The sequence below is a fragment of the Besnoitia besnoiti genome, chromosome II (genome assembly GCF_002563875.1).
Source record: "Besnoitia besnoiti strain Bb-Ger1 chromosome II, whole genome shotgun sequence".
Taxonomy (NCBI): domain Eukaryota; phylum Apicomplexa; class Conoidasida; order Eucoccidiorida; family Sarcocystidae; genus Besnoitia; species Besnoitia besnoiti.
The window spans coordinates 1681584-1696126 of NC_042357.1; the positions used below are offsets into that span (position 1 = coordinate 1681584).

General features: G+C 54.1%; 2 protein-coding genes across 2 annotated transcripts; both read left to right on the forward strand.

Moving 5' to 3' along the window:
- Positions 1–1301: 1301 nt before the first annotated feature.
- BESB_035930 (uncharacterized protein) lies at positions 1302–6759 on the forward strand (the record flags this gene model as incomplete). The annotated part of the gene is made up of 3 exons (XM_029362179.1): positions 1302–3361; positions 3746–4587; positions 5975–6759. 3 exons carry the CDS (start codon positions 1302–1304, stop codon positions 6757–6759), a joined length of 3687 nt encoding a protein of 1228 aa, XP_029221144.1.
- A 1477-nt stretch (positions 6760–8236) lies between these two features.
- Positions 8237–14139, forward strand: BESB_035940 (leucine carboxyl methyltransferase; the record flags this gene model as incomplete). The annotated part of the gene is made up of 13 exons (XM_029362180.1): positions 8237–8549; positions 9289–9539; positions 9808–9884; positions 10098–10147; positions 10411–10457; positions 11001–11068; positions 11418–11481; positions 11740–11802; positions 12347–12394; positions 12909–12970; positions 13354–13447; positions 13644–13730; positions 14062–14139. The coding sequence occupies 13 exons, from the start codon at positions 8237–8239 to the stop codon at positions 14137–14139; spliced, it is 1302 nt and encodes a 433-aa protein (XP_029221145.1).
- Positions 14140–14543: the final 404 nt, after the last annotated feature.

Below are 14543 nucleotides of genomic sequence, written 5' to 3' on the forward strand. Positions count from 1 at the left end.
GGACTGCCTGATGGTGCCGCCACGAGGAAGCGGACATACTCACCTTTAGAATTGGGTGCTGGTCGTATTGTGCCCAATTCTAAAGGTGTGTATGTCCGCTTCCTCTTGGCGGCACCATCAGGCAGTCCCGTTCCTCTTATTCTCAGGTTCAGCTATTTACGTGTGTTTCGGACTCCGCAGAAGGGAACCCCAGAGCCTTCTCACATGAGAGTGTCAGAAGCACCTGTGGTACATTGCCATGCTCATCCAGGAGCGGTCTGTGTGAACCATCACATCTACTACTGTGCATCGGTGAGTGAGTGCTGATCATGAGAGCTACAGACGCAGACGCCGTTGGTGTGTCTCCACGTGGGTTAGTGGATGCAACAGAGAGGGACTGGAGCGCGGAAATTCGGTCATACCCCGGTCTGTCACTGGTGTCGTGCGCACAAGCCCGTGGTTGAGCAGCACGAGGCGAAAGGAAACCTTCGAATTGCCAGATATATAATCTCCATTTGTACGTCAACGTAGACGACGACGACGACAGCCAGCGGTGCTTAACGAAACCCTCAGTCCCTACGGCAGTCGTCGGACGTAGTTGTTTTCTGTTGGTGCGCACGAAAAGCAGGGTCGCCATTCCAAACGTCGAGAGAACTATTTGACTTTGGTTGTTGCCGTCGATGCCCGTTTTTCGCCGTCCAGTAATCCCGCGGTCTTCGACCAGCGGACGCTGGGGCCGGCTTTTCTCTGGTGCGTGCGCTGACGTCACCGCATACCCACTAGCAACGCCGTCATTCCCGCCGTCGAAGCTGGGAAACGTAATGCTTCAGGTTTCTGGAGACTTCGAAGAAGATGCCTGTTGATAGGACTGAGAACATCTGTTTGCATCCCCCTCGTGGATCTGATGGCGTACACCTGTTCGTTTCTAGTTGTTTTGCCCAGGGCATGGGCACCCGGATTTGAAGGGAACATCGCTCGTGTAACGAGCGCCGTGTCGATATTTCTCGTGGAATCTGCCTTTCGAACTTTCCAGTTTTGCGGTGGAAAGACCCGTTCAGGTGGAATGCTATCCAGACGCATTGTTCTCGCAGGTGCAAGTGTTGCAGTACCAAAGTTCTCGCGAACTCGTGGAAAACACTATGGAGTGTTAATCTTTTATCACACTCGCAACAGTCAGGAAGCTCAGAGGCAGAAACCGATCGTAAAATGCAGTGTTTACGTGTAGATCAAGAAGGATCATAACTAATCCAAGAAGACTATTGATACTCCAGTGGAGCACGAGAGTAACTGGTAACGTAGTTCCGTCGTACCTACTATCGGGGATGAAGCCATCTAAAGTCATTTGCTTCTGGCAGGCATTCGCCGTGGCTGCAGCGATGTGGGCGCGGCAGTTTCACCCCGGCGGTAGGCCTGCTGCAGCCCATCCCAGCGGTAGAGTTTTTATGCCTCGCTTTTCTTGGGATTCCCAGGAGTTCCCGACTGGCGAACACAGTGCCGCGTGGGGGAAAGGGGTCCTACGTGGCCAGCAGTACTTCATACCTAAGCACTCCGGCACCTCACTGCCAGTTATTTTGCCGATAGGCACGCAGTACATTGACGCTTCGAAAGAATTTGTAGTGGGAATTCAGTCTTGTCCAGCTGTGTCAAAACTGGAGGAGCACAATAAACAGGATGTGGCAGAATCGACTGCAAAGTTTGGAGATGACAGGAGCGTTGGAGCCAAGCCGTTGGTAATGCACTGCGAGCTCCTTCTTTTCAAATATGACGCACGCACGGGGAAGCATGCTGCTACATTCCGATCCGTCTTTGACGGGGGAGGCAGAGGAACAGTTATGGGCTTTTACGTCAACGAGCCGAAAAATGAGCATTTTCCACAAGCGAGCAACACTGTTTTGCTTTGGTATTGGGGTCAGTGGGTTTCGAAAAGCATGTCCGTCTGCACAGCAGGGGATAAGGCATATTTTCGGACCAACGGACCCAGTGGCGCTGACGCAGACTTGCTCGATGGCCAAAGCTATCGGCGGGCATTCGGCGGCACAGACGACGAAGTGAGGCGGAACGCGCACCTGACAACAGCTTACAATCTCCCTGTCGGCGCAAGACTCTGCAGGCAGAAAACACGAGAAAAGGACTGGAACACGGCCCCAGATCCTGCGAGAAATGTCAGAGCCATGGACTTGGAATTCGCTTCGTCGAACTGCGTTGAACTGGCTAACACCGCGATGCTCCCCATAGACTCTGTCTCTTGCCATGAAGTTCCGTTTGATCCAGAAGTTCCCTTAGGGAGAATCATCGCCGCCAGCTTCCCTTTCGACAGCGCAGATCCAGGCCTCCACCAACCGAAGCAAGACTGGTCGACATTCAACGTGAACGGCAAAGCAATATACAGAGGCATGCGTGTTGTGTTGCACAGAAGTAAATTCAACCCCAAAGTGATTCGGATGGAACACCCCGTGGACGGCTACAATTACTATATGCCATATTATCATATGGTGGCAGATGAGAAGACTAGTTATCCGTGGAAATCCTGCGCAGTGAGCGAAGTTACAATCAGACCCGTGCGCATCTCTCATCACCCTCTGTCCTGCGCTAGATGCGAGGACTTCGGCTTCGGCTACATGAACAGTAATACACGCTTGTTGGTTTTCTGGTGCATTGACTCGCTGGCATCATCGGAGCGTCTCGGCCCCGGTCTAGTACTCCATGAAATAGTGGTCGGTAAGCGATCTCTCGTCTTCTCCCTCCACCACGATGCGAAATTGCCTTCCTCTATGCCTTACAAATCTGACAGCTTCTACAACTGGTATCGCGACGTGAACGTAGTTTCTAAGCCTGACTCAGATATTATTTACGCATTCTACATATGCGATCTGTATCCAAAGCTTGAGGACTTCCGATTTGGTCCTGTAGCCAGTTCGTCACTCTTCTGGGGGACGTTCAGAAGTTCTGCGGCCTCAGTGAATCAGACGCCAGTACGAGGCCGGCCCATTATCAGTGAAGTTTTCTCGCCGGAGTTGAGTAGTCTCGCCGTCATTTTAGTGGACCCCGCGGAAGAGGTCTTCATGCTCCTCTTTGAAAATGCCATTGACCAATTTTTCAATGGAATAATGTTCACTGCTAAAAAAGGTGGAGAGGTCCTCGAGGGAGCTGATTTCATGCTGCCCAACAGTACACCACAGACATACGACAGCTCTGCGTACGGGACTCGTTTCGACGCGGGACCTGAAGGCGTCGCTTACAGAATTCAGCTGTCCCCAGGGCCCGCTTCGGCTGAAGAGGCAAAAGACATCAAGGCCCCCCGCCTTCCGCAGGCCTCAGCAAAGACTTTCCACCGCTTCCATCGCATCCAGGCGTCCAAGTTCGAGGCTGCGTGTGACGGCTGGTGAGTCTAAGGGGTGCCGCCGATGGATGCGCGAGGGCACGCGCCTTGTGCCTTGCAAGCAGAGCACACAAGTCCATCAAGCTGACTTGAGCGTGAGTCGCCACCATTTGCTGCCCAGCCTGCGCACCGACAGCTTTGGCCTCAACGTGTCTGATCCTGAAGCAGACGGCTAGCTGTTCCGTATCACGTTTTCACACTTTCGTGGCTCACCCGCAAGCGTCGGAGTGGTAGGGCGGGGAGAAATCTGCAGTAGGGAGCCCCAGACGAGAGATGCTTTTCGCTCCGCCGATGCATCAGTGCTGAAGAAGAAAGGAGCGCTGCGAAGAGCAGGAAAGGGAAGGAAAGCGAGAAGCAAAGCGCGTGTACGTATTGCTTTCGTTCTAGGTGGCTTCCTCCACTTCGAGACGCACCATGTACTCCAGCATGCTACAAATTTCAGACGTTTCGTACCAAGACTGACGCATCCATCAACTCAAGCTGCCCGTGGAAAGACAGGACGCTCCGGGCAGTTCCGTGCTCAGCGTCTGGTTGTAGCTGGGTGGAGTTTGACGTGGCGGATCCAAGTCTGGAACCTTCGGTCGACCGGAATATCCAGACGGCCGGGGCAACGTTCTTTCCTGGCAGCCTCTCCCCCGTCACATTCGACTTGAAACGGATTTCGGATATCACGGAGATCCTTCTAATCTTCAACGAGACAGTCATTGGTCCCAAGTTCGACGTTGAGCTTTCTTTCTTGAACGGTTTCGGCCAGGAGTTCAGTACAACGCGCATTGCAACTGGTGGCAGCCAGTTCCCTGTAGAGTTTCCATTCGACCGGACGTATGTGAGGAATTGCGATTGGAATGGACCATGTGCGCAGAAGTTCAGGCATACGAACGCCGGGAGTGTAGTAAAGGCTTCGTCCATGCAGGTTTACGGCGTACAAGGCATCGGCGTCGTGTACCACGGCAAAGATCACCAGGCGGAACTGTTGGAAATACGCGTAAAAGGTCGCCCAGAATCGCTTGAATGCCCTGAACACGGCTTTTTTACCGATTCGGGCAAATGTGCGCGCCCTTCTGGATTACTTATCCCTGCGAAACTTGGTGATCTAGACTGCCAAGGATTCTGGACGGACTGGGCCACGTGCGACCATTTCTGTCGGCAGCTGCGATTTTTCTCTCGTTCGAGAGATCCACTGCCTGGAGGAAAACCGTGCCCCTTCGTTGATCATCGACCCTGCAACGGTAAGATTGGTACTGCGGATTTTGAAAGCATACTCGGCGGCTACGTGCGTGCGCTGCGTGGGTGGGAGGGGAGAGAGGCAAAACCGGGGGAGAAAAGTTTCATCGTATATATTCTGCGCTTTCTCATCCCACGTATTCTCTGCACGGACAAAAAGCAAGCACGCGACCGTGGGTGCGGAATGTCGTAGTCTAAAGCGTACTAATGTCGTCCGGCCCGCCTGACGCCGCATCTTCAGCTGGAATACGAGAACCGACGAGGCAACGTCGTAGGACACACTTCCGATGGTAAACTACGGGTTCTAATACGGCGTTCTGCCACACGGCTCCGTGTAGTCTCGTCAGGCGCCTCCTCAGATATGCTGTCAGAATCTAGGCAAGCTCAAAGACTCGATGCAACACCCCTCTATGGTGTAAACATTCAGTGCTCAGTTCCTCGCTTTCAACAAAATGCTAATTCTTTGCCACCGAGAACCAACGTAGAGTAGTATGAGCCCCCACCCGCCTCGTTTTTTTAAAACGCGTACCGTTTCATTCGTTGCCAGAACAGGACAGCAATCACGTGCGACCAAAAGTGTCAAGAATGCACACGCCCAAAAGCTTCACTGTACTGCAATCATAAAGAATTTGGTTGTCTGTACCTCATAAACGATAAAGGGCGAAGGAAGAGTGGCGCCGGAAAAGTGAAGTCAATGACAGAGCTGGCTCCTACGGACGCGCTTCCTCTGACTGGGCCCAGGTGATAGACGGGGGATTTTGTAGCACGGAGTGCAGATGAGAAGATGCCTTGTTCTGAGCTACTAAAGAGAGCCAGCTGTGTTGATGCTGCACGCCAGAAGTGGGTGGGTTTCAGCAGATTCTGAGTCTTGATGGGTGAGACACTCTGAGGGGCCTATGCATCATGAAGGCAAGGGTACCATTTAAGCACTCAGGTTTCAACTTCGAACTGTGAGACAGCATCGGTGGTGCCGGTGGTCCTTTGAGTCAATCGTAACCTCGTGGTTACGCTCGCAAAGAGTATCCGGAAATCACGATACTGACACTTACTACCTGCAGGGGAATACCGCCGTGCATGCGCGAGAACGGAATATAGGAGATATAACTTCATAGCAAGATCTTACTAAAGGGCATGTCACAAAAGGAGCGTACTTTGAAATGTAGACCTCATGCGGAGGGAAGTCGCTCTTTGAAGGCGCCGTCGCGCGCCCCCAGAGACAAGCGCTGCGACGGCCGGCCCCCAAACAATTTTTAACATCTAGCTTCGCTTCCGTGGAACGACGGAGGGTCTGCTCAGCCCTCCCTGAGCTGCCTTGTTCGCCCACTTTTGACCTCCCGCTCAGTGATACATGATTGTTTTGTGAACTGTGTGCGGTAATGTGGCGGCATGCAGAAGGGCGCTACTGCAATGTGAATGACGAAAAGTTCGCCTCCGTATTGGAGAGATTCAAAGATAGAGATTGCGAGTACGAGGTCGGCGATTGGTCAGACTGTATCAACTGCCGCGAGCTGAGGTATACGCACATCCTCGAGCAGGCAGCACGGCAGGGCCGCCCATGCCCGGAAGAGGTTATTGAAACTCGCTTTTGCAATAGAGAGTGCGAACAACTGTTCGCTAATGCCAGCACCGTACCGCCTACAACAGGCACGAGTGCCACCATCACTGTTACAACGCAGCGTACAACTACCACGTCGACCTGTCCTCCCATGATGACAACACTGACCCAAATTACTGCGTCTGGGAGCAGCCGTCTCGACGAGTACATTGCTATAGGTATTGTGGCAGTGAATGTTGCTCTCTTTGTGATAATTCTTGCGACTGGATTTTGCTGCCTCATATGGAAGTCGAAACGATTTGAAACCAGCCTCGAGACTAGACGGCACTTGCTTCAGCTGAAAAAAGATGTTTTCCAGGCTAAGGTAGCTGCGGCGGCCAACGCAGCCGCTGCAGTTCGCAAGGACGCAACCGCACCATCTCCTCCCCGACAGGATTCAGTGGCGAAAGACGTGAAGCCCACTGAAGACGTTGCCTCCAGTCGGAAGAGAAAGAGGGACGACAGGCATCTCGTATGCCCCCGCAGTACAAAAACTCTGTTTCACGAAAGTGGCGTGATGCCCCTACAGCCAACCCAAGTCTCAGCGGCGGGTGAACGGTTTGACCACGCCAATGGCGCGTGATGAGCCAGTGGTGATCATTGATGGATCCGAATCTGTGTATACCAGCCTGCAGATGGATTTAGGATGAACGCAGTATGAGTTTCCGCCCGTGTGGCTGCTTATAACCTAGACGAGAACTGTGCAGTATCCCCCTTCTTAACTGTCGATTTCCAGTATTCCAGTATATCCACATCTGGTCAGTATCCCGCATATTTGGACAGCGAGTACGTGCCAATGATAATTTTTCAGTCTCTTCTGCTGGAATGGTCCAGCAAGAAGGTTTGTCGCACAAGGCTTGACCCCCGTCGTGCTGAACACGCACCCGCCTCCTGTGACTCGCCAAGGAAGGACTACGATCGATCAGAACTGCTTGCGTCGTCCGGGTTGGACACGTCCTCATTGCCTTACCAACAGTACACTGTGAAGCTACCAAGCGTCGTATCACTGTAAAGTCGCGGTCACTAAAAAATCAGTGCCTTCATCGCGAAGAGAATTTTACACGCGTCCGTGGAATTCTCAGGAACACGGAACTACCTTCAGCATGCCATGTATGCATGCATGCAACGGTATGATACTGGCAACGCGACTCTGTCGGTATTTGTTAGCCGCTCTTCCCTGATACATCGTCCTCTTTGCCAGCGTGACCACGAGATACACTGCTTCATCCGCGCGCCATAGACCTCTTCGAGGGAGGGGAGGTTCCACACTTTTGCAAGGCACCGGCGCAGCACACAATCCGCAGGCATTCCTTGGTTAGGTTGTCCTGCGTGCTCACTCGTGCACGGACAGGTGCATGACGCTCATTTTTCTCTCGGTACTTCGCTGTCTAGTCTGGTTTTTACATCTGCCTCCCTGCCCACTCAAAATGGATCTTCATCTCGAAATACATCAGGGCATGTGGACCTTGTGCGAGTTTACACCGGAGAAGTCTAGACCAAAAAAGAGTCAAAGTTGAGCAAACGCTGCTCGAAGCGGCACGAAAGACATTTCAAATCGCGTGGCAAACAGTGCGGACTTCGCGGTGTCCACTCCGGGGCAATAAATGGGAATCGGCCCCCCGCGTTCTTTTGCTTGGCTGTAGCGATATTTCCGTTCTCTCTTACAAGACGATCTGCGTTTTGCTTTGCCTCCCTCGCGGTAGTCTCTGAGCCCTCGCAGCCTGGGCGTACGCCACAGATCCCCTCTTTCGCATTCTTCCCGGAAGCCCGTCCTCGCATTTGGGTTTTTGGATTTTCCGCGCAGAGGCTTTCTCTCAGTGCGTGTGCTGATATAAAAACCTACGGGGATGTGACCGTAGCGCTTCGTAAGACGTGAAGCTATACAGTGTTTGCGTTTCCTCAGTTCCCCGCCACTGGGTTCTGCCATTGAAGAACTATTCGACCAGTTCTAGCTCTGCCTGTGCCTTTGTTTGCCTCGATTCTCTTAAGGAGGTCTACTCGTGCAACGCTGTTTGCTGCCGCCGAGGCGGTAACGTGATTCTCTGTCCTCTTCGATAAGCATGCAGTTTTCACCATCATCTCCCCCTTCGCAGGGGAGAGGAGAATCCTCCGATTCTTGTCGTCCCTTCAATGCCGCCTACTTCCTTCAGCACAGAAATCACGCGAACGGGGGAAGCAATCGGCTGCCCGGGCAGCCTGAGCAGCAACTTCCCCCCTTGTGTCTGTACAGCAGCGAAGACGTAGCTCTCCAAGCAACCACAGATGATGCGGCAAGTAGCAAATTGAGTGCAGTCCTTCTGCATTATTACCGAGATGACGTTCTCCCCTTTTTCGTTAAGAAGAAGACGCGACGAGCGCCTCTTATTAACAGAGGTGAGACATCATTCGCGCTGAAAGCCGCCGCGGCCGCCAGCAGGTGCCCAAGGAGGCGGCCGGCACATGCACAGCTCCCCGATTCGCACGGCCAATAGGCACACTTTCGAAATTTTCACGATCGTCACGATGTCGTGCATGTCTGTAAAATCGAGTCTGCCCGTCCGAGCCTGTCAGGCGAGCTGTAAGGGGCTCTCTCTCCATACAGGCGTCGCGCACGAGGCCTTCTTGCTGCACGTCCCGACTCCTCGTTTTCTTCGTTGCCTCGCTCCGTCCACTGCTCACTTTTCGCCTCCAAACTGCTCTATGGCGATTGTCCGTTGATTCCAAGTGGCTGCTTTGAGGGACTTCTCAATCGAGGAGACTTCGTCTGCGCCCTGGCCGTGGCGTGACTTGGCACAAGGTCGGGCGCGAGTTCCAGAGGTAGCAGAGGCGTCTGGGGAGGCTGTACCGCGCAGGCGGCTGCAGCCTTTGTCGACCGCGTGGAACAAACCTGGCGCACGTTGATAGTGGACGGACAGTCCGTTCCCGCCTGTGCGGCGCTTCGTTTTTTCCCCGTTGTCTGAACTGGGGGTGGGGGGGGGGGGGGGGGGGGCAGATGCCTCGCTGGTACCTGCATGATACGAGAGATGGAGAGGCGTCCACGGCAGACGCATGCGTTTCTCCACATCCGGGCTCAGCGCGTACGCTTGTCGTCGACTCGGCACCCGTGCGACATCTTGTTTCGGTTCCTCGCCAGGTTACTACTCCCGCGTGGCGGCGGTTCGCCAGATCCTCGCAGCCTTCGTCGCGGACGTCTGTGCGCAGAGCCGCGCGTCTGGCGACTGCCGTCCTGCTGAGGGGCACGTGCACACTGCTGCGGCGGAGATTGAGCGTTGGGCTGCTGGCGATGACAGAGATCCTCGCCCTGCTGAATGGCCGATTGATAATCCCCCTGTCCAGTTCGTCAACTTTGGTGCCGGCATGGACACGCTCTACTACTGGCTAGCTGTAGGTCGCGGGGCAGGTTTTTGAGTCGCTCTTCAAAGGGCCTCGAGCAGGAAGACGTCTCATCTCTGCCAGAGTCCCAGGGCTGCAGCAAAGACAGGCACTCCCTCGCCGACATGCCCTAGAGACTCCACCCTTTAGCGCTGCGTTTCTCATTGCTGACGCTTAGCAGCGACACTGTGTAAAGGCGTCGGTCCTCCGGGGAGAAGCGAGGCGACGCAGCGTGCGGTGTCACTCGACGCGTCCTCTGTGTGAACCCTCTGGTGCGCAGGAACGGTACAGGAACATCAAGGTGTTCGAGGTGGACTTCAAGGACGTCGTCGCTGTCAAGAGTAGCATCATCCGCCAGTGAGTCAGTTGCGCAGAGGCTCGTTGACTCGTGGGGCTGTCGGGGGGTGTCTCGCTACGTTGCGGGCGTAGCAACCCCAGTTTCGTCGTCCTCAAATGCGAAACGGATTCCCTCGCTGGCGTGGACAGCTGCGAGGCGGCGCCGTCGGGATCTACGGGTCCTTCCGAGTAGCGCTGGCGTCTTGTGTTTGTGGCTGTCGTCTCACTGGTCAGGAACCAAGAGCTCTGGAGCAAGGTCACCCGGTCGGCAGACGAGAGCCAAGGTGCGAAGACGCCTGGTCGCCGAATAGCTGGATATATATTGCCCAACACAGCGTAGGCGGATGGCGTTTTCGCCGCGGTGACTGGCTCTCCGTAGTTACTGCTCTTCTCTCTCTCTCTTGTTTTCGATCGTGATCAAAATACATTCAAGTTTCCGTTCATTTGACCGTTGTTTAGGAATACCTTTTATATAAGGAACATGAGTCAAACAACTTGATGTGTGTCCTCAGAGGTCCGTGCTTTGTCTCGCATGTTCGATCTCCAGGGAACGCTGAAGAAGGCGATGGCGTCAACACCCCGACATACACTCTGGTAGGCCCGTCGCTCCTTTGCTCGTTCTATTGAGGTAAAGGAATCTACGTGCAGACCCCGCAGGAATTTTTGGCATTTTCGTCAAAGCTGGCGCGCGTTACTGAAAGCGAAACGTTCTCGCTCCTGGCCCCTGCTCTCTTCAGAAGCATCCGCTCCTGGAAAGCCTCCTGACCAGGCACACATACTGTGTCCGGAGTCTATGTTTCCTCTGTGCACCTGTCATTAGAAAGGAAACGTCGCGTGCATATGCCCAGTCTTGCCTGGAGAGGAAGTCGAATGCGTCATGTCAATTCATACGTATTCACTATTCTCGCTGGCGCGGAAGGAGGGCGTAGCATGGGGGGGGGGGGGAGCGCTGCACCGAGTCGTTCTGACGTGACATGTCTCTCTCGAAACTTGGGGAGCATGGGAAGCGTTGTGGATCTGATTATATCGGACTGTTGATGCTTTGCGATTCATCGGCCTACCTGTGTGCATCCTCAAGCTCCAGATAGGGTCATGTCTTTCAAAGGGAATGAGCACCGTTTTTTTCTTTTGCACCAGATTGGAGCAGATCTCCGCGACGTCCAAGGCCTCGCTGCCGCTCTGCAACAACGAGGATTCCGGGACGAGTAGGCATTTTCGCGCGCCGAGAGAACTTTTGAACGTCACGCAGAGAACTCGAGAGGCTTCCACCTGCCACGGAGCTGCGTGCCGGGCAGCTGCTCACTTGTCGCCAGTGAAAGCGAACCAGGCACTTAGTTGCTTCGATAGTATTTGATTTTTTTAAAAAATTTGGAAATAAATTGAATTTTTTTCTGAAATGCGAAAAAGCGGGCGAGAGTGTGGCCCACTGCTGAGAGCCCGTGGCGAAAAGCGTGAATGAACTCGAGAGCCAACGGAGCCGGGGAATGCGGTGCTGGATGACCTTTCTGACTGGCCTAGTCGCCCTTCCTGTCAAATGTGTCTTCGTCTTTACAGCCTCCCGACGTTCTTCCTCAGCGAATGCGTGCTGGTGTACATGCAGACTCCAGAAGCCGACGCGGTAGGGCTTTTTCTGCGCTACTACAGTTTTCACAGATATGAGGATTTCGGTTCGTTCCTGGTTCGCTGAATCTGGTGTCTCTGCTGCATAGATGCCCACAGACTCATACACGTAGTGATCGTCTCCACGAGTCCCCTGTGCGCGGATGTTCGCTCAGACGCAAATTGTCACTTTTCGCCGAGCCAGCGGAGCATTCCGCGTATCCGGAAGATTTCTTGCACGTCGCGTTGTTGCTGTTTTTGTTGATGGGTGTTTCAGGTCCTGCGGTGGGCTGCCAAGGCTGTGAAATATGCTCCAAGTGCCGTCGCCGTGTACGAGCAGGTGAGAGTGAACTTCGTCTCGAGTCTTTTTGGATTTTCCGTTCTCGTATGTGTGCAGCCTCATCAGACATCAGAAACGCCTCTCGTGAGCCATTTGAATTCCGCTTGGGAACCAGTTCCTCTTCGTTCTGCTGCGTGTTCTCCGTGGCTGCCGAGGCGTCGGCTAAGAAGTTTGGCTCGTCGTCGAGGGCAGTGTCTGTGCATGACATTTCAACTCCTGCACGGAGAAGGTTAACGCATGTCCCCAGTCCGATTCCCGGTTTTTCAGCTGAAAGGTGAACGCTCTATCTGACGGCTTGCAGTGCAGAGATATGAGTCTTCGCGAGCTTTCCTAGAAAACTAGACCGGGAGTTGGGTGGATTTTCGCGGGTCGTCGGGTGGCGGAGTGGGTGTACGTACACGATGAAACCGACGCCTGGCTTTGACTGGCAAGGAGGAGAGATCCGCCGCGATGATTTATAATCTCTTTGTTTATTCGATTTGAGTGAACACATAAGATCATCGAATTAAAGCGGGCGCTGTGTGTAGCCTGGTGTGTGCCCCAGTTGAACCCGACCGACGCATTTGGCCGCACGATGGTGCAGAATCTCCAGGTCAGTTTCAGCAGTTTCACTCCGTCGTGGAACCCCGTGTGCCCCGCACCAGGCTCTGTTGAAATACCCGCAAGGAATCAGTCATCCGCCGCGTCAAATGAGAACGCAGTACAGTGTTTGTTCAAACTGGGCAGGGTACCTGTTGTGCGCAGTGCAGTGTGGGCCGATGTGTCAGTTGCTCGTTGATCCGCGATCAGATCTGCGTTGTGTCTTTCCATGTTTGTGCATCCACATGCATGGAGATCTGGATCAGTTTCGTGGACGGTGTGCCTCCCATGATACTCGTGCAGCGATGCTGTTCATCTATGCACACGTGTGCACATGTCAAGGCGTCCTTATGTGTTTGCTCGGTATGTGTGTGTTGCACGTATTCGTGCGCATGGGTCACTCTGAGGACAGCAACAGGGGCGGCTTGGCTGCTGTGGAGAGGGGGAGCAGGGAAGCTGTGGGAAAAGTGACACTTTTTCGTGGCAAGCGAATGGAGTCGGCGTGTTTCGGATTTGTGGAACTGCAGACTCGCGGCTGTCCTCTCATGACCATCTTTGACTACCCCACGCTGCAATCGCAGAAGCAGAGGTAGGGTTTCTCCGGATGTTTCTGGCAAGGGATCAAGTTTTTGGACAGAGGCCGAGTGCGGGGGGTCAACCCGCTGAGCTCCCGCGCTGGACCAAGCCTTTCACATCCAGCGTCATGGGGCTGTGTGAACAGCCATCCACATGCTTCTACGTTTTTGTTCACATATTCGTTTTGGTTTCTCCTCAAGCTCTGCAGAACTGCAGCGCACTGTGCGACGCGTCGACTGAGTTGCAAAAGGCAGACATCTCAGGGGAACGGCAGAGCGGGCGCCAGCCTCCCATCGTTGTTTCAGGCCTCACTGGCCGCAGTTCGCGAGGATGTTTTTTTAAACGATGTGTTCCACCTTTTCGCATGTCTGCCGGCCCAATGCTCAATATGTGCAGGTACCTGAATTTGGGCTGGAGCGCGAGCTCCGTGGTAGACATGAATACGATCTACGACAAGTTCTTGCCTGTGCAAGAGAAACAGCGCGTGCAGGTACGGCGGCAGACGCAGAAGCTGCGGGAAATGGAACAGTCTGTGCCCGTAAAATACATCAACTGACACACGAAGCCACCATCCTGACTTTTGTGTCGTTTTTGCGCTCTGGGTTTCGCCTTGGGGTGCATGGACGAGCGGGCTGGAGAGAACGGGCGGTAGCAGCGACGCGTATTTTCTGCGTGTGCCCTCGCAGCGGCTGGAGCTATTTGATGAACTCGAAGAGTGGCGTCTCATTCAGGCACACTATTCGATCGCAGTCGCGGTCAGCGACCCAGAAGTGGTAAGGCGTCGAAGGGAGGAGGGGCGCTGCGAGCGCTGGGCAGCGTGCAGGAGAGCCCTGTCTTTGTTTCGGTCGAGGCGCATATGTGTCTGTTTGCATAGGACGACAGTATGCCAGATCCTCATTTTTTCCCATGAAGTGGCAGACCAAAACTGAAGCAAAGATATTTCACCAAGTTGTCGCATTCCTTCTAGGCCAGTTTCAGCAAGATACATCAAGGGAAGCGGACTCGCAGACGCCGCCGAAGACGTCTTATTGCGGAGTCCCTCGGCGTTTTCGGCGGCGTCATCTTCGTGAGTGTCCCTCTGTTTGCTGGGTTTATTGCCTGCAGACGGGAGACGAACGGCGAGCCGGCCCTCAGCTGATGACGCTGCCGCACATGAAGAGCATCTACGATGGTCTGGCGTGATAGCGCACCCGCGGCATATGGCATTAAACTCCCACGTGCATCAACCGTCTACTTCCCCATCCTGCCCCCCCCCCCCCCTCCCCCCCTCAATGTACGTGCTTCTCTGCGAAGGGGTGTTGTACAGGTTGAGCCTGTTTTTTTCCGCGTGCGCGTCATGCTGAGAAATTCCATGGCACGGGGGTACTGATATGGCTTTTTGCCGTCACGTTGCTTTTGGGTTTCGCTCGTCCGTCCCGGGGATCTGCACTCCTTCACGAAGCGCCGTGAGGCATCGCGGACACCTGCCTGGGCGTGGAGGACAGATCAGGCTGTACATAATCCAGTGTTTTTCACATCAGTGCCGAGTCTTTTTGCAAGCTTTTTTCTGCCATGTCTCTGGAGGGTTAACTGGGTCTCGCGCCCGT